Source organism: Maylandia zebra, linkage group LG17 (genome assembly GCF_041146795.1).
Source record: "Maylandia zebra isolate NMK-2024a linkage group LG17, Mzebra_GT3a, whole genome shotgun sequence".
Classification (NCBI taxonomy): Eukaryota; Metazoa; Chordata; class Actinopteri; order Cichliformes; family Cichlidae; genus Maylandia; species Maylandia zebra.
The window spans coordinates 19,783,795-19,803,889 of record NC_135183.1 but is presented as its reverse complement, the minus strand read 5'-3'; the positions used below and the strand labels follow the sequence as shown (position 1 = coordinate 19,803,889).

At 41.3% G+C, this 20,095-nt stretch overlaps 1 protein-coding gene across 8 annotated transcripts in view; it reads right to left on the bottom strand.

Annotated features, from left to right (window-relative positions):
• shank3b (SH3 and multiple ankyrin repeat domains 3b) overlaps positions 1-20,095 on the bottom strand; it is a 68,931-nt gene that overhangs the window by 21,802 nt on the left and 27,034 nt on the right. For 6 of the 8 annotated variants that reach the window (XM_076875424.1, XM_076875429.1, XM_076875426.1 and 3 more), the window contains exons 3-11: positions 7,161-7,332; positions 6,809-7,012; positions 5,299-5,370; positions 4,772-4,880; positions 3,118-3,269; positions 1,168-1,297; positions 990-1,027; positions 739-855; positions 548-625 (exon numbers count right to left, since the gene is read on the bottom strand). In XM_076875424.1, the coding sequence (XP_076731539.1) occupies positions 548-625; positions 739-855; positions 990-1,027; positions 1,168-1,297; positions 3,118-3,269; positions 4,772-4,880; positions 5,299-5,370; positions 6,809-7,012; positions 7,161-7,328 (1,068 nt within the window). In that variant the 5' untranslated portion in view covers positions 7,329-7,332. The remainder of the gene's footprint in view (positions 1-547; positions 626-738; positions 856-989; positions 1,028-1,167; positions 1,298-3,117; positions 3,270-4,771; positions 4,881-5,298; positions 5,371-6,808; positions 7,013-7,160; positions 7,333-20,095) is intronic. The other 2 variants (XM_076875427.1, XM_076875428.1) reach the window with 2 other exon arrangements.

Sequence of the window (20,095 nt, the reverse complement as noted above, 5' to 3'; positions counted from 1 at the left end):
TAGTCTTGTTTGTATTTCATTTTTTTATTTATCAGAAATAAAAAAATAATAAATGCATTATATTAAATTATATATTATATTACATAAATTAAAAAATAAATAATAAAATAATAAATAATTCTAAAAATATTTTTTACTTAAAGGCACATAATGTTCCTTTATTTGTATTTTTAAACGGTCTATATATGTTTCTTATTTTATAATATTGTATAATATTGTATCGGAAATGTTTTTTTCATTAGATTTCTTTATGTTTATCTTATTTATTTAGTCTTTATTTGATTTTTATTGATTATTTTGGATATTTATTTATCATTTTATTTGTTTTTTACTTCAATAGAAGGTTAAGAAAAAAGACTTTGTTGTTGTTTTTATTTTATTTATTAATTATTGGATTATAATTTTTGAAACTAAAAGCTCATTTTAAAGTGTAATAATCTTTTTTTTACTTATTTTCATGTGAAAAGCTGTCTGGTTGCTTTGGTTTTTTTTTTTTTTTACTTTAAAGGCTTCTTTTATTGATCTGCTGATTGATTGACTGGTTTACCTGAAAGGCCGTCTGGTTGTTGTAGTTCTTGATGTCCTTGTTGGCTCCTCTGAACAGCAACACTCGGGCACAACTATCCTAATGAAAAAAACCCCAAACCCCCAAAATGTGACTAACAACATACATTACACCCACAGGCCGCCATCACATGACCAACATGTGCATTACCTCTTTGTGTGTGTGTGTGTTACCTGGTTGTACAGAGCGCAGAGGTGCAGTGCAGTGTTTCCTGATGCATTCTGGGAACTCATGTCAGCGCCATAGAACAGCAGGTGCTCCAAGTGCTGCACGTTGCCATAGCGACATGCCTGAACTCACACACATGCGCCCACACACACAAGCACACACACACACGCACACACACAGAGTCATAATTGTACAGGGCTTGAACTTGCCATCAGTGCAAGTAATTTTCCTGATTGTGTGTTTGTGTGTGTGTCACCTGATGGATTTCCTGCCACCCGTTCTCATCTGTCATCCCTGTAACCATGACAACAAGTACTCTTAGTGCTAAAGTGTTTTTTTTTAACACAAAAATATGAATAAAATAAATACATAATAATAGAGCTCCACAACATATCAGATGATTCGTCAGATCGGTCCTATGAGACCCCTCATACCGATGGTGGCGTGGTCCTGCAGCAGCAGCTCACAGCAGTAGGGGGCGCCGCCCACCATGGCCGAGTGATAGAGCGGAGTGAGGCCTCTGCTGTCCTTGTAGTCTGGAGATGCCCCGAGGTCCAGCAGAGTCTGAGGACCAGGAGAAACAACAAAAATGCAGTGATGTTAAAGAATGAGCAAGTACTTTGAACCTGCATTGTTTCTAATGCGCAGCCGGGGGAGACTCCTCTGCACCCACTGTGTAGAAGTCTATGAAGTAAAAATCTAAATTTAGGGTCTTATTAGTACTAGAAAGGACCATAAAGCAGTAAATCCAACCCTCACGTGTTACGTGCAGATTCATCCCCATCACTAAGATGGTGAAAACAGTCAGCTGTGGTCTCAGTGATTTTAATTCATGGGCCATAAACAGCTTATTAAATCTCAAGTGAGCCAAAGAAATGAGGAAAATATGTTCAATATTATTTTTTTCTCTTAGATTAAAGATGCATTCTTTAAATTCCAATAAAGTCTTTAATTTAAAATGGTTAGAGGAACTGCAGGTTTTGATGGTTTGGTGTTAAATTTGTTTTTGAAATGATGGTGGCAGCAGTGTGGTGGAAACATGTTGGCCAACACGGAGCAGTTTGACATTAATCCATTTAATAACCATCCTCCATGGAGGTCAAGCAGACACACTAATCATGAAATTACTAATTAATTAAGCCACTGCTGCTGCAGGAGCTGCTTTTGTTTTTGATGTAGTTGGTTTTGTGTTTTCTTGCTTTTAATTAGGATATATTTACCAGACAACGGACCAGTTGCAGGAACCAAAGTATGGAAAGAATTGCGCTGAGAGACACTGATTCAGTAAAGGACTAGATGTTACAATCCCGGACAATGTACTGCTTTTAATGGAGAAAATCTTGAGGGATGGCTGTTATGAGGAAAAGCAGCCCAGCAACTTTACCAGCAGCACACATCGTTGTGTGCCTCAAATCTCATTCTTTTACCCAGGCTAACCTGACATTTTCCCTCCCTGGTTAGGTTCAGGGATTAGAGATCTGATCTAAATTGTTAAAATTTGGGACACATCGTCAGTAGTGGACCTTGGATTCATCGGGTGTTTCGACAATTATCACTAGACATCGTTATCCAAGGAGGCCCTGCCTGCTGAAAAGAAGTGAAGGATCTGTTGGTTTTGTGAGGAAAGAAAAGATGAGAGATAAGTGTGTTAGCCTAACTATTAGCCTAAGAATCCGTCGTCAGTATTATATGAATCATGATAAAACACGCCTACCATGTTTTGGGTTCCTGCAACTGGTCCGTCGGGTTATTGTCTCCCCAGAAAAACTTTCCATGTGTTTTTTACTATTTCTGTTTTCTTTTTTTTTTTTACCATTTTTGTTGTCGTGTTTCCTATTTCTGTTGAGTTTTGTGTGCTTTTGCAGCGTTTTTCTTATTGCTGGTGTTTTCTTAAGTTGCAGTCCATTTGGCCTCTCAGGGCCACCGTATATATTCTAGCTATTCTAAGTTTCTGTTCCTTTAATCTTGTTTCCTGTAAAACACGTTGTTGTATAAATACTGCTCTCTGGCTTGCTTATGTTAAAAAAAATGTATTTAATGGCATTAACTCACTAGCTTGAAACACTGAACAGGCAGGCAGCAGCCGACATTTATATAAAGGTGAGTTGGTGGATTTTATCAGGTGATGTGTTTTTTCAGTCGGGTTTTTTTTAAATGTTGCTGTCAGATGGAATGAGTCACTCTGTCCTCACTGAAGAAACATCGCTGTATATTAATGTTAAACCCAGACAGGAAGCAGGACTTTGGTAGCTCACAAGATGGAAAAGCTCGGCTGAAATGTCTTTTTGTTGGCTGAAACCTACAAAAATTAGCGAGCTGTGGTGTGATTCAAAATAAAGTGAACACATGGAGACAGAACCAGAGAAAAAAAAGTGTTTTCTTACGGTGAGGGCGGCGCTGTTTCTGCAGAGGACGGCCCGGTGAAGGGCAGTGATGCCGTCCCTGGTCCTGAAGTCCAGGTGAGCTCCTCCATTGCGAAGAACTTTAATCAGCTCGCAGCTCTCCTCCAGCTGCACGGCCAGAGTCAGAGGACACTCTGAGGCACATGGAAACAAGTCTTTGTTAGGCTGAAGGAGAATATCCATCTTTAAAGTCAGTAACAGCTCCACAGCTGTGAGGGCAAACTGAACAATGACACTCGCCGAAGATCAGACACTCCTGAGAGAAATAAAATCTGGAAAAACTGTATAAACGTACATTTTCACGTCTGCCTCATCAAAGCTGTAATTAGAAACTAAAAAACAGCCTCCTAACAGTGAGTCAGGAAGTCTTAAAATGGATTCAGAGGTTGGTACATAACAGATAACAGAAGGGGTATCGATGCTAATCAGAAAACCACCTACAAGTTGTTTAATATGTGAGAAGCAACATGGAAACCAAGTGGGGATGATGTTCAATTCAATTCAGTTTTATTTATAAAGCACCTATATCACTGCAGAGCATGTAACAGACCCACTGGTTCATCGTGTGGATGTCACGGTTTTGCCTCTCGTAGGCGTGAAATGGACACGCTTAAGTTGCAGTACCAGCAGGGGGCAATAATTTATTTAAACCCAGTCGCTGCTAACCAAGAAAAGTATGAAGTACATTCCCGGCTCCTTCTGTGTCAGGTAAGATTGAGCTGCACATGCAAGTGTGTTAGTAATGTTTCTTTAAAAGTTTACCCATGACTGTTTTCTAATGGCTTTAAATACCTTTACTGCAAGATAAAGATGCTACAATAACAGAGACAATCAAAGGACCCTGTTTGAGCAAGCACTTGGTGACACTGGGAAGGAAAAACTCATTCATGCCTGGCTCATGGATAGATAAAGTTGGGTATCATCTGCAAAGCAGTGAATATGGATGCGGTGCCTTCTAATGATGCTGCCTGAGGGAAGCATGTGGTGGGTTCAGACTGTAGGATGTTTCTCAGACTAATCATAGCTAGGATGGTTTTGGGAAAGAAGAGCCAGTGATGGTAAATGGACTGGTTCATACATACTTTTCTTCTCCACTTCAGCATTTTATATAACATGTCTCATTCACCCAATCATACAAATAAACTTTTACTTACTTCCTATCTAACATTCAGACACCCTCTAATAAACATTTTGGTAGCTACTTGGGGTTCCTTGCCTAAGAAAACTTGGCATGGAGACACCCACCAACCTGCCTACTAATACATAGCCACTCAAAACTTCATGGAAAGACAACAGTGTTTGAACTCTTTAAAACTGAACCTTTTTAGTCCTTCTCTTTGTGTAGCAATTGGCTTATGGAGGACTTTCTCTCACTCAGGTGGAAACATTTGAAAATCCAAATTAGCTTTAACAGTCCCTTTAAATACATTACACAGATACAGATACATGCTAATTATGCTCAGTAGCATCCAGCCAATAAATACAATACAGAAGTTTAATTCAACAAAACTGGAGGTCAGACTTCTTGGACTGTTAGTAAAATTAATTGCACAGCAGAAATATGTTTATATTTATATTTCCAAAATGCAATTTCACACACTGAAAAATGATGCTGAAGGGATTTGCTTCTGCTCACCTCCCGTGTCAGAGTCGTGAAAGTTGGGATCGAGGCCTTTTTCCAACCACTTGGAGACCTTCTCCACATTCTTCTGGTGAACATGTTCCATGAAGCGCTTCAGATTGGCCTAACAGGGAAAGAAACACAACATAATTTTCTTATTTACTGAATAATATTCTATGAAGAAGCAGCACAAACTCCCTAAATTAAATCTGAGGTGAGTGTGGAGGAGTCGCAGTGAAGCAAACGCTGCTAAAATTTCCTGATCCTTTTTGCACTCTCAGCCAAATATAAATAACACATCTCCGAAAGCATCCCTCTGCATATTAAATGTACAACTATTTTTGTACATATTTATTTAAATCCTTTCATTATTTATTTCACCCAAGCTTCATATCATCACTTGCAGCAGTATTGTAACTGTGGGAATACAGCAGTAAAACTCTTTGTGTCCTTATTTAGAGACAAAGTGTGAGCATTTTGCATTAATACTGTAATAATTCTGCAGCATTTAAATCTTGCATTAACAGTATTGTGTTTCCTACCTTGGTATGCAGCTTTGCCAGCTGTTTGTCGTCCACGTAACTCTGGGTGTAAACTCTCCTCTTGTAACGAAACTTCAAAAAAAGAGACACAAACAGTCAAGTCTGGAATAAACTGAAGCTACATGATGCATGTAGAGGAGATTTCAAGAGTTAGCGTCATGTTTTTAAATCGGTCTGTGATTAAAAAGATCACCAAACAGCCAAGAGCAATAAGTGTCATTCCCTGTTAAAAATATCTGACATTAACCTCTTTCAGTAGCGCCCTCTGGTGTATTAGCAGCATGTTTATGTGGGAAAAATTGCTGGAACCACAGCAAGAAGTCTATTTTGAAAGGGGTGGGGCTTACTGTGATATCACATGCTCATTGGCCAATTGTGAATGACTCATGATTAGCTAATGAGCATCTTGTAAATAATCCCCGTTATTGATTTTTATTGTGACCATAACTTAATGACCATAATAAACTGATCAAGAAAGTGTTTACAGAGCTCCATACGGAAATCTGTTTTCACAAACACGTCTACCACTGCAAGTTATTTGGAACCACAAAAGTCGCCCTCTACTGCCCATAAGAAAGAAAGTAGGTTTAAGGTGCTTCAGGGAAATGTATGTAAGCTACATCCATATTTTATACCAGAGGTTTCAAACATTAGGCCCTGGGGCTGATTTTAACTGTATTTTAGTTTATCTTTAGTAGTAAAGACTTCCTCTAAGGTCTAATACAGAAAAAATTAAATGACAGAAAGGTTCCTGTTTTTTTTCCACTATCTACTATTGAAATTGTTTATTTTTTCCTTACAATTTAAGAGTTGCAGTAGTCGTTTACTACAGCAGCATTTCTTTTTCATGCAGAAAAAACTGAAACGCACTGTTGAAATTGCACTTCTTCTTATACTAAGATATCTCAAGGCTTAAATGTGTAAATAATACTGACAGAAAGGGGAGTTTCACTGGTCTGGCCCAGTTAAGGTTAAAGTAGGCTGTATGTGGCCCATGATAAAAAAAAACAAACGAGTTTGACATCCCTTGTTTTATACTATCTATGGTATTGATAGTTAGTTGCATTCTACTTTTCAAAAGAGACTGGGGGATACTCTGACTGCATTAGTATGATGCAGATGTTTGCATTTATACTTGTGCACAGGTTTGTCTGTATCATTAAGAGTTAATTTTACTAAAAAACAACAAAGGGAGAAAACTTCACAGCCAGGTCTGCATGCAGATTAAACAAGAGAAAACAGCCTGCTGGAAGAAAGTTGCTCTAAAGAGGTGTTGTTGATATTCTAATCCACAGGTTCAAATATCTGTTTGTTATGTATATCTTCACTTAAATGTGAAAATTGAAACTACATGGGTTTTTGATTAACTGAACTTTAATCTAGAAAATTATTACAGGGTTTTCTCTAAATATTACAACACTTCAGTCCTAATATAATGTTCTATAAGTTATAGCAGTGCTGTACGTTTTAGTATGTTTCAGTGTTGTAGAAACACTGAGGTAAAGTTTACCTCCAGGTACGGGATGGGTGTGATGGGCGGGAGAGGATACTCCTTCAGCAGCCGCTCCTCGTCCAGAAACTTTCCGGCTCGGCCGTTGAACGCCGGCTGGAAGAGACCATAGTTCAAAACATCCGACAGAGACTGAGTCAACGTCACCAGAACCCTCTGCTTACTGGTCCAAACTGGTAACTCTGGGTCCAACCGCAAACACTTCTGAGAGAGCCAGAGACAGAGAAACAGGCGGACAGACAGAGAAAGAGACAGCCGGACAGACAGACAGACAGGTTTGTGCTGTGCCTTATGTTTATATACAAACTGTACATCGACACACAGTACGCCTGTGTGTGTGCGTGTGTGTTACCGTCTGCTGCAGGTCCGGGATGCCGATGCGGACGACGATGCTGTTCCCAGTGGGCGTGTCCTCTCCCTCGTCGTCCCTGGCAACAACAGAGCCTGCCGGGTTGCCGTTTGTAACCGCCTGTTGCCGCGGGCGATCATGTTTGGTGTCAGCAGCCGGACTCAGAGGCATGTGGCTGAAACAGAAAGAATGGTGATTATGACTGCTGCACTAATCACAGAGCAGATATAGGCAAAACTTTAGAACCTTGTCACACCCGCTGGATTTAATAATGCCATTCAAAGCTGCTGGTAAATCACTGAGACAGCTCTGCCACTCCCAAGTCATCATGGATGGGGGACTGTTTTAACCCAAACCACAATCTTCATGTCAAACCAACCAAGTAGTTCTTTGTGCCTAAACTTAATTAGGCGGTTCTCAGTATCTAAACCTGACCAAGTTATTCTCAGTGTCTAAACCTGACCTAAATCTAACCAAGTAGTTTTTTGTTAAAAGCACAAACAAATAAAAATGAAATGAAGCAGTGACTGGCAAAAAGCTAAACCATTTGCACAACAAAAATATGCACAAACAATAGGTTCCAGATGACCATTAAGCATGGATTATATGGTTGCAAAAATTGTCTTAGAAATTCCACACGCCAAACACAACAGAATGGACAAGTTATCGTGCCATTTTAGTTCTTTAACCTCCTAGGACCTGCTGTCCACATATGTGGACATCACATTTTGGGATGTCCACATATGTGGAGAGTGCATGCTCAGTTGGTGCTGTGTATGTGTAATGCCCCATAGATGAATCTATGCGGTTCCAAAAAACTAGCAGACAGGTACGTGTGCCTTGGATCGGCAGCTGATGATTTTATTAATGTCACTTGAACCCAAGCAGAACCCTAGCATACTCACAGAAGAAACTAATACAGATTCAAAGAACTGTTATCTCTTTGCAACAAGTACAGTGGGGCAAAAAAGTATTTAGTCAGCCACCGATTGTGCAAGTTCCCCCACCTAAAATGATGACAGAGGTCAGTAATTTGCACCAGAGGTACACTTCAACTGTGAGAGACAGAATGTGAAAAAAAAAAAATCCATGAATCCACATGGTAGGATTTGTAAAGAATTTATTCGTAAATTAGGGTGGAAAATAAGTATTTGGTCAATAACAAAAATACAACTCAATACTTTGTAACATAACCTTTGTTGGCAATAACAGAGGTCAAACGTTTACTATAGGTCTTTACCAGGTTTGCACACACAGTAGCTGGTATTTTGGCCCATTCCTCCATGCAGATCTTCTCGAGAGCAGTGATGTTTTGGGGCTGTCGCCGAGCAACATGGACTTTCAACTCCCGCCACAGATTTTCTATGGGGTCGAGGTCTGGAGACTGGCTAGGCCACTCCAGGACTTTCAAATGCTTCTTACGGAGCCACTCCTTTGTTGCCCGGGCGGTGTGTTTTGGATCATTGTCATGTTGGAAGACCCAGCCTCGTTTCATCTTCAAAGTTCTCACTGATGGAAGGAGGTTTTGGCTCAAAATCTCACGATACATGGCCCCATTCATTCTGTCCTTAACACGGATCAGTCGTCCTGTCCCCTTGGCAGAAAAACAGCCCCATAGCATGATGTTTCCACCCCCATGCTTCACAGTAGGTATGGTGTTCTTGGGATGCAACTCAGTATTCTTCTTCCTCCAAACACGACAAGTTGAGTTTATACCAAAAAGTTCTACTTTGGTTTCATCTGACCACATGACATTCTCCCAATCCTCTGCTGTATCATCCATGTGCTCTCTGGCAAACTTCAGACGGGCCTGGACATGCACTGGCTTCAGCAGCGGAACACGTCTGGCACTGCGGGATTTGATTCCCTGCCGTTGTAGTGTGTTACTGATGGTGACCTTTGTTACTTTGGTCCCAGCTCTCTGCAGGTCATTCACCAGGTCCCCCCGTGTGGTTCTGGGATCTTTGCTCACCGTTCTCATGATCATTTTGACCCCACGGGATGAGATCTTGCGTGGAGCCCCAGATCGAGGGAGACTATCAGTGGTCTTGTATGTCTTCCATTTTCTGATGATTGCTCCCACAGTTGATTTTTTCACACCAAGCTGCTTGCCTATTGTAGATTCACTCTTCCCAGTCTGGTGCAGGTCTACAATACTTTTCCTGGTGTCCTTCGAAAGCTCTTTGGTCTTGGCCATGGCGGAGTTTGGAGTCTGACTGTTTGAGGCTGTGGACAGGTGTCTTTTATACAGATGATGAGTTCAAACAGGTGCCATTCATACAGGTAACGAGTGGGGGACAGAAAAGCTTCTTACAGAAGACGTTACAGGTCTGTGAGAGCCAGAGATTTTCCTTGTTTGAGGTGACCAAATACTTATTTTCCACCCTAATTTACGAATAAATTCTTTACAAATCCTACCATGTGAATTCATGGATTTTTTTTTCACATTTTGTCTCTCACAGTTGAAGTGTACCTCTGGTGCAAATTACTGACCTCTGTCATCATTTTAAGTGGGGGAACTTGCACAATCGGTGGCTGACTAAATACTTTTTTGCCCCACTGTACTTCAACAGGCAGCACATCAAGGCACAGATGCCAAAATACACCTCGTGTTAAGTTCACAAAATACTAACACTCCAGAATGAGAACCCTTTCAGTAGTGAAAGATAACAATGAATAGTGTGCTTATTCAGACAGGCCATGTAATCAAACTCAGCTGAACCTAAACCAGTCTGCATGAGCCAGTGATCAGCTGTTACCATATAGACTGTGCTACTCAAGCTGCTTTAGACTGGCTAGAGTTGCTGCACATCTGCAAGTGACTTTGCAACCTGTCTCCAGTCTAAATCCTTCATTTCACATTGTTTCTGAATGAAACCCATGTCTGTTGCATTATTTCTATTTATTACCTTCTATGTGCCTTTTTGTTGTCTGTCTATCCTCACATTGCTTCTACTTGTTGTGCTCAGTTTCCTCTGACACAGTTACTGGGTCAGCTTTGCACACTTTTGCTTTGTTGGGACACACAATCATGGACCCACTTTAACTTTTAAATAAAGTTTAAATGAAGAGATGTCCAGACCTTAAAATCATATTAAAATATGGATTGAAAAATGGTCTCTATTATGACAGAGATATTGGCATGAATCTAACAGCCTCCTACAGACATCTCTCACAGGGGATATTTTGCATTTACAGAGGTTAACAGTTAAAATGGCTGCTTTCCATTAGTGTTTTCCACCGCACACCAAATGTAGCACATCAGCGTTCATGTAATTAAACACCAGGTATCTTCATAGTTTAATTCTCTGTGATCGTGGGACGATATCTTATTCATATAGTCTGCTGCTGACTCTGATATGACCTCCACCTCCTCCAACGCTAATAATGTCCTCAGGATGTTACATCACATCCTGTTTTTCACCCCTTAACCAAGCGTTCACACAGTGGGAAGTGTCTGTACAACAGTTTGACTAAAGTTTAGTTGCTGTGTGAAAATTATTAGACAGGGAAGGGAAAGGAAAGAGGAGAAAGAGGAGCTGGATGAAATTCATTCCTCAGTTATCTTGCAATATTCATTCTGAAAATAATGTAGTATTTTAATAGTACTATATGTTTTGTTGATAATTGTAACATACATGTTTTGATAACGTTTTATGATCTTTATTATTTTTTAAATTAAAAGGAAGGCCATATCAAAAGGATTAAAGGAGCTGCACTAGATCAGAATCAGAATCAGAATACTTTATTGATCCCTGGGGGAAATTATTTTTTGTTACAGTGCTCCATTTTAAACCAACATTAAGACAAGACAGACAATACGCTAACTAAGAATAGTACAATATATACATATATATACATACATACATACATAAGTCACTTATAAATAAATAGTTGGAAAAGAAACATGTGTAGCTGTAGCAGCAAACAGTGTGTTAAGTGGATGCGTTGTACAGGGAGATGGCCACAGGCAGGAATGATTTCCTGTGTCGTTCAGTGGTGCTTTTCGGTAATCTCAGTCTCTCACTGAACGTGCTCCTGTGACTGACCAACATGTCATGGAGTGGGTGGGAGGTGTTATCCAACATTGTCTTTATCTTGGACAGCATCCGCCTCTCCGACACCACCTTGAGGGAGTCCAGCTCCATCCCCACAACATTGCTGGCCTTACGGATCAGTTTATTAAGTCTGTTGGCATCTGCGACCCTCAGCCTGCTCCCCCAGCATGCAACAGCATAGAGGATCGCACTGGCCACAACAGACTCATAGAAAATCCTCAGCATTTTCTGGCAGATGTTGAAGGACCTCAGTCGCCTCAAAAAATAGAGACGACTCTGGCCCTTCCTGTAAAGTGCTGTGGTGTTTTTAGCCCAGTCCAGTTTATTGTCAATGTGTACTCCAAGGTATTTATAGTCCTCCACAATGTCAACACTGACCCCCTGGATTGAAACAGGGGTCAAGTGTTTCCTGGTCTTCCTGAAGTCCACGATCAGTTCCTTGGTCTTTGCCACGTTGAGCTGCAGATGATTCTGCTCACACCACGTGACAAAGGAGTCGACCACAGCCCGGTACTCTGTCTCATCATCCCTGCTGATGCATCCAACCACCGCAGAGTCATCAGAAAACTTCTGAAGATGGCAGGTCTCTGTGCAGTGGCTGAAGTCTGTGGTGTAGAGGGTGAAGAGGAAGGGGGAGAGGACAGTCCCCTGTGGTGCCCCTGTGTTGCTAATCACCTTGTCAGACACACACTGTGGGAGACGTACATACTGTGGTCTTCCTGTCAGGTAATCAACAATCCAGGACACCAGAGAAGCATCCACCTGCATCGCTGCTAACTTATCACCCAGGAGGGTCGGCCTGATGGTGTTGAAAGCACTGGAAAAGTCAAAAAACATGACCCTCACAGTGCTCGCCGGCTGGTCCAGATGGGTGTAGACACGATTGAGCAGGTAGATGATGGCGTCCTCTGTTCCGAGACGAGGCTGATAAGCGAACTGAAGGGGATCCAGATGTGGTCTTACTATGGGTTGCAGCTGGTCCAGGATGAGCCTTTCCAGGGTCTTCATGATGTGGGAGGTCAGTGCCACGGGCCTGTAATCCTGGGGGCCACTGGGACGAGGCGTCTTTGGTACAGGGACGAGGCATGATGTCTTCCACATCACCGGGACCCTCTGCAGACTCAGACTCAGCATAAACAGTTTATGAAAGACTCCACACAGCTGGGGGGCACAGGTCTTGAGGACAAGGGGACTCACTCCGTCTGGTCCAGCAGACTTGCCTGAGTGAAGTCTCCTCATTTGCATCTCAACCTGGTATTGAGTGAAGGTGATGGGTGGGGGAGGGGTGTCAGGAATCTCACAGGAGGCAACATGTGAAGAGAGAGGCTGGCACAGTGGTGTGGCTCTGGATTCCAGGCTGACTGCAGGTGAGGTTGTGGGGGTAGGAGCAGACACTGTGGTGTCGAATCTATTGAAAAACAGATTCAACTCGTCGGCTCTATTCTCACCTCCCTCAGCTCCCCTGCTGTTGGTTGGCCTGAATCCAGTGATGGTCTTCATGCCCCTCCACACCTCTCTCATGCTGTTCTGCTGGAGTTTCCACTCCAGCTTCCTCCTGTAATTGTCCTTAGCCTCTCTGATCTTGTCCTTTAGTAACACCTGGATCTTCCTCACCTCCTCTTTGTTGCCCCCTCTGAAAGCCCTCTTCTTGTTGTTGAGGAGGGCTTTGATGTCCTTAGTCACCCACGGCTTGTTATTTGGGTAACAATGAACAGTCTGAGCTGGAACAATGGAGTCGGTGCAGAAAGTTATGTAGCCTGTGATACACTCAGTAAGCCCATTGATGTCCTCGGCGTGAGGCTCACAGAGTGTTTCCCAGTCGGTCACCTCGAAACAGCCCTGTAGTTCCGCTATTGCCTCCTCTGACCACCTCCTAACAGTCCTGGTGGTCACAGGTTCCCTCCTCACAATTGGCACATAGCGGGGGGTGAGGTGAATCAGGTTATGATCTGACCTACCAAGTGGGGGGAGGGAGGAGGAGCTGTATGCATCCTTGACGTTAGCATACAGTAAGTCTAAAGTTTTCTCTCCCCTGGTGGGACAGTCCACATATTGTTTGAATGTTGGTAGTGTATTGTCCAGTGATACATGGTTGAAGTCACCCGAGATCACAATAAAGGCACTCGGGTGCTGAGTCTGTAGCCGAGCTATGGCAGAGTGGATAGTGTCACATGCAGCTGTGGGGTTAGCAGAGGGGGGAACATAGACAGCCACCAAGATGACGTGAGAGAATTCCCTGGGTAAATAATACGGCCTGAGTCCAACAGCACACAGTTCAGTGTCCGGGCAACAAATCCTTTCTTTGATTGTTATGTTGGCAGGGTTACACCACCGGTTGTTAACTAAAACAGCAAGCCCACCTCCTTTACGCTTACCGCTAGCGATGCTGTCCCTGTCCGCCCGAACAGTGTGGAAGCCTTCCACGGAAGCATTCTCATCGGGAATGTCCTGGTGCAGCCATGATTCGGTGAAACACATCAGGCTACACTCTCGGTATTCCCTCTGACTCCGTACCAGTGCTGAGAGCTCGTCGATTTTAATTGCCAACGATCGCACATTTCCCATCACGATAGATGGCAGACACGGTTTAAACCTCCTCCTTGCTTCGAGCCTCCGCTGTCTCACCGTCACCTTTTTTCTTCTCTTCTGTCCTTGACCTCTGCATCCCCGATGTGTTTTCCTCCAAATTTCAGCTGGTACTTCTGCGGGCCTGGCCAGCGAGCCGGCCGGCATCAGGGCGATCAGCTGATCTCTGGAGTAAACAGTCCGTGCGTGTAGGAGATGTGCCGCGGTCCCGTTCCTTGATAAAAGTAACAGTTCCACGGCCACCAGAAGAACAAAAACTCTCTCAATCCACGTGATTGAGTAAGAGATAGAAAACGGAGGAAAATACAAGTCAGAAAAAAAAAAAAAGAATACGTAAGAAAAAAGAGCTAAACTAAGAGAAAAGCAGGAGCGACTGTAACAGGCTGCACGCTGGTTGGCGCATGCGCACTTATTAGATATTCAGCAGATTATTTCCAAAGAGTTTTTGTCACACATTAAAGCAAGTCATGGTGTTCCACAGGGTTCCATGCTCGGACCCATACTTTTAACTGCAATTATACATGCTTTGCGTCAGAAATACTATAAGAAAACACTGCACACATTTTCACGCCATTGCAGATGACACCCAACTAGAGCAGGGCGATATGACCAAAAATATTTATCACGATATACATTTGAAAAATTGTGATAACGATGTAACTGACGATATAATTGACACTAGACAAAATACTTTACAACTCCACAACTTTATTAGTGAAAAAAAATCAATGTATTTTCACTTAAACAAACAGCTGTTTTATATGTGCATTAAAGTTTTATAAAAAATTTGCAGTGCAAATGCAAATTCCTTGCTGACAGTTTAACCAAAAGGCATTTCCAGTGGAAATTGGCCGACATATCCTCAGCATAACCATGTATAATATCCACAAAACTTAAAAAGAGGTTATACACACACACAGTACGGTAATATTATGTTGAAGCACAGTACGTACCACTCCGCGAGGCTCCTGCCTACGATATCCTAATGCTCAGACAATCCATCAAGCGGTGCGGCTTCGTGCCTTAGCAAAGTCGTACTAAAACATTTGACAGATTTTCGAGCGCTGTGTACTAGAGATGGACCGATCCGATATTACGTATCGGTATCGGTCCGATACTGACCTAAATTACTGGATCGGATATCAGAGAAAAATAAAAAATGTAATCCGATCCATTAAATATCACGAAAGCACCTCACAAAACTTGCAACACGCCGTAACTCGCCTCAGAACGTTAGCACGTCGGAGCAGTATGCATCACGTGATAGAGCGGCTGTGGCATGCGGGACCTGTCGGTGGTCTGGATAGCATTTGGAGCTTCGCTAGCAACCCAGCATTTCATCTCCGACAAAGTTATCCCCGAGAGAAGTAAAGCAAGTGTGTAAGTCCATCTCTGAATGTTTGTAAAGCATTCCTGCGTTAAGCTTAACAAACGATATATGGAGCAACTGCCTCTTCTTGCTGCGACTTCAATCATGAAACTGCTTAATGATCAGCTGATCGGCTTTTCTGTCGTGAGTCCGTATCGCTTCTTTGTTTTTGGCCCACTTTGCACCAGAAAGAGGAAACCAGCGGCTGAACAACAGCAGCACGTTTCAGCTTGATAAGCTGTTGTTAGAATTTATTTAATATTACTTTCTACACCAGGATCTTTTTCTACGTAGCTGACGCTGGTAACTGTGCAGGGGCGGATTTAGCAAAGTTTAGCCAGGGGGGCCGATAGGGCATTAACAGGGAAAAGGGGCCACAAAGACATATTTTTCTTTCTTATTCTCATTTAAAATGTCTAGCTTTTGATAAATAATTATCTGACACCCAAAGTTTTAATTTGATGTAAAATGAATAGAAGTCCATTACTGTATATAGTAACTATTAAGTCTAATATATATATATACCTAACTAATATGTAAGCTATAGTACTTTTTCCTTTGGGAAGGTACGATCTGTGCAGTGTGCAATTTTGTTGAAGAAAGATGTTGAATTTATTTAATATTTTAATATAGTGAAAAATAATTGATTTCTGTGCATTTTTTTTCACACTGCATCAAATTAAGGTTGATTACGTCGATTAAGCATCATGAGGTGGAGCGTGAGGGGTGGTTCCCTATTTTTTATTTATTTATTTTTGTTGTTGCTGGGAGTTGGAACCCTATTAGTTAGGTTGCTTAATATTTACGCTAAGTACTCTTTAAAATACCAGAATAGGGAGGATGGTGTAGGTTTGAGTTTATTAGATTGATCAGTATTGCTGAACTATGAAATATTTTTTTTGCATACAGGTATAACAGAATAGCTTTAGTGTAGTTGTTGTTTTAAACTTGAGTATGAACTTATACAAAATGCAGCAAGATATTTAAAAAAATAGTTATGTTGATTAAAACACACTATATCGGATTCATATCGGTATCGGCAGATATCCAAATTTATGATATCGGTATCGGACATAAAAAAGTAGTATCGTGCCATCTCTACCGTGTACCACATAAAATCGTTTCGAGGTCAGTAAACACAACCAGAATTCATACATAAGGCACACGGGATTATAAGGGACAATGTCAATTTTCAGAAAAATCAAAGAATTGATTTTAAGTGTGCCGTATTTTCCAAAAAACACGGTAATAACGACGGCCCGCTAGCATGCTCTACCAAAAATAGTTTTTTGTTGTGTTTCTGACGGACAAAAGCTAAACCAGTTCCACACCACTGAAGTTGCAGCATTTTTGCAAACCAATTCTGGTTCATCCTTTTCATTCAACAATCCGCTTTCGCCCTCCTCATTCTTAGTCGCTGCAATGTGCGTATGAAAACAAAAGCACTGCGCATGCGCGTTTTACCCATATTCTATCACGATATTTCATTTTCTTATCGTTGCCCAACATTATACCGATATTACCGTGAACGGTATGATATGGCCCAACCCTACACCGAACTCTATTGATCATGGCTGAATATCAAAATGTAGATGGTTGCTGCATTTAGCATGTGAAGTAGCAAGTATCCTTAGGCAAGATAATGAACCCAAGTTTTTCGCAAAGTGTTCATTGGACTGCGAATGGAGTAGAAAAACATGATTTGAATGGGTGAATGGGGCATGTTAAAGTGCTGTTAGTGCTATAAAAGAACCAGTCCATTTAACATCCATTAGGCCAGACTAGAACTATGTTAAAGACATAATGGCCTGGATTACTTGTAATTTTGTTCTTTTAAATTCAGACAAAATGGAGGTTATTGTTCTTGGGCCTAAAAACCTGAAAACCACAATGTCTAATCAGATACTTAGTGTGCCTCCAGCATAACTGAGGAACATGGGAGTAATTTTTGGACAGGACATGTCCTTCAACCAAACATTAAACAAAAGTCTGATGGCAGTAAAGAGAAACATCATGTCTCAGAGTGATGTTGAAAAACTAGTCTACATAATTATTATTTCTAGGCTAGACTTGTAATTATTTCTTATCTGGTTGTAAAGCTCCCTGAAAACTCTTCACTTGATCCATAACAACACCCCATCATATCATAAAGCCCTCATAATACCTTAATATCCCAACAGTACACTTCGCTCTCAGAGTGGAGGGTTATTTGTGATTCCTGACTTTCTAACAGTAGAATGGGAGGCAAAGCTTTCAGCTCTCAGGCCCTCACCTGTGGAACCACCTCCCAGTTCAGATTCAGAAGACACCCTCTCTACCTTTAAGATCGATCGTCAAACTTTCCTTTTTGGAAAAGCTAATAGTTTGGGTTGGATCAGGTGACCATGAACCATCACTTTGTTTTCTTCGTTAAGCTCAGGCTGCTGGGGGGACTTCCCATATTGCAATAAGCATTTCTTCAGTCTTCAGGTGTTTCTTTGCCACTACTGGATGTCTTTAATGTTTGTCTTCTCTCTCCTGTAGTTTGTCTTTTGTCCTGTTTGTTGTCAGTGGTCCTTATGCTCCTCTATTCTCTCTTTGCTTTCCCTTCACTCTGCAACCAGTCACAACAGATGGCTGCTCCTCCTTGAGCCTTGTTTTCTCAGAGCTTTTGTCCAATATGTTCTCATTCCAGGGGCCAATAAGATGCTGTTTTGTCAGAAGCCACCTGTGTACAATATGTCCTTTGGCATAGCTGCCTTGACCCGCCAGCTGCCACAATATGAACCTCAGAGAAATAACAGCTACAAACTGCATCTTTGTCAGCAGGTTAAAGTGATGGAAATGGCCTAAGTAGTGAAATGCTCTGCCAGGAAGCAGAGGTGTGGACTCGAGTCACATGACTTGGACTCGAGTCAGACTCGAGTCATTAATTTTATGACTTTAGACTTGACTTGAAAAAATGTTCTAAGACTTGTGACTTGACTTGGACTTTTACACCAATGACCTGGGACTTGAATTGGACTTGAACCGGTTTACTTGAAAAGACTTGATATTTCACCCCAAATGTAAAATTTAACATGCATATTATATAGAGATTGAAAATGTGACGTCATTCAGGGGTAAAACCGCAAAGGATTCTGGGAACTCGTGGCAAGAGGTACTAGCGCACGCAGGCTTTCAATTGAAATCAGTCACACAGCGATAAAAAGAAACACAAAAATGTCAAGAAGCCGTTGTATTATTAACTGCAATAGCCGGTCGCATGACAGCCACGGGAAGCCGACGGGTAAAGAGATCGGTTGTTATCGGATTACGTCGTTGAAGAGAAATTGTTCGAGCCATGTTTCCGAAGTAACAAAGAGGTGACGGGTGGCCTGGATTGCAGCCATTCAAAGATCAAATATAACGTCCCAGAACACTCCAGCTCACAGGTTAGTCTGCTCCAAGCATTTACACGAAGGTCAGTGTTTTTTAGTAGTTAATATGTCATTTTCTTAACATAATTGGTGATATAGGTTACAAGCAAGTCTGGCACTGAACAGAAATTGTCGCGCTATGCTCCTTTGTTTATTGTGCATAAATAGTGAATTGTCCTGACACAATATTGTGTTTCGCTTCTGTTATTATGGTACATTGACAAAAACATATACTTTTATTCACAGGATAAAACAGGTTTTTTGTATCACTAATTGTCCAGTACGATTACAGCATACAGTATTATTGTCACTGCTACATTTCTGTGATGCTACCAGAAATTATTTCCACTACTAATTAATTACCCTTGAGCTCAAAGGTCCTATTAATAAACGGTTAACGAATGTGTATTTATGAAGACGATTTGTGAGACTGGTAAACTTATGATACGCATGATGGTCTTTCTTTCTACACGGTGCATTTCAAGGTCCTGCACCCATCCGTCGGTAAACTGTACCTGGGCTTGTTGCAGTGACCTGAAGTTACTAAACTTCATGAGTGTGTGCACTCACTCCAAGAACCGTATAATTATAAATATGCATATAAATATGCTACGATGAGATAGCTGACTTCATCTAACTAGCAAATGTTTTCCAGGCTACGTTGGTGATGCAGTTTTTTTTAATATGTATGATATTTTTGTCATGCGATTTTAAAGCCGGTCCTACAACCGCATCCAAGAATAACATGCAGCTTATCTCAGAACTGTCGGTGAAAATTATTCTTGGAGCTAGGTTTAATTGAGCTGCATTTTAAAGAGGTGCAATTTCACAATTTGTGTATATTTTCTAAGTTCACTATTTTGTCATGTGTTGAGAAAAACACAGATTTTAAAATTACATGGTCTAATATTTACATTTAGCATATAACTGCAACATTATTTTTTCGTTTTTTTTTTTTTTTTAAAAGACTTGAAAGGACTTGAAATTCAAAATTTCAGACTTGTGACTTTACTCGGACTTTTACACCAGTGACTTGAGACTCGACTCTGACTTGCCTGACATTACTTGAGACTTGACTTGAGACTTGAGGATAAAGACTTGCAAAATAATCACTTGGTCCCACCTCTGCCAGGAAGTCATGTTTTATGTCCTGTGAAGTGCTTGAGTTTTGCGCTTTGGTTTTTTATTTACTTCCTGATTTGTTTAAGTTGCAAGCACCTTTACTACAGATTATTTGGTTTGGTTAAGATATCACAAACAACTTGGTTACCTTTAGGTACTACAAACTACTTGGGTGGCTGGGGCCAGGAGGTAGAGCACTACTGCTGCTCCACTCTGCATGCCAAAGTATCCTTGGGTAAGAAACGAACCCTAAGTTGCTCTCCGACGTATTTAGGTATTGTTTTTGGTTCCTGTGTTGAGTCACAACAACAGGTTAATTGGAAATGAAAGCCACATCAGACCACGTGTGTCCTCGAGATGAAGCATGAATGAAGAAGACTGACTGTTGTTTCCTTTTAAAGTGAA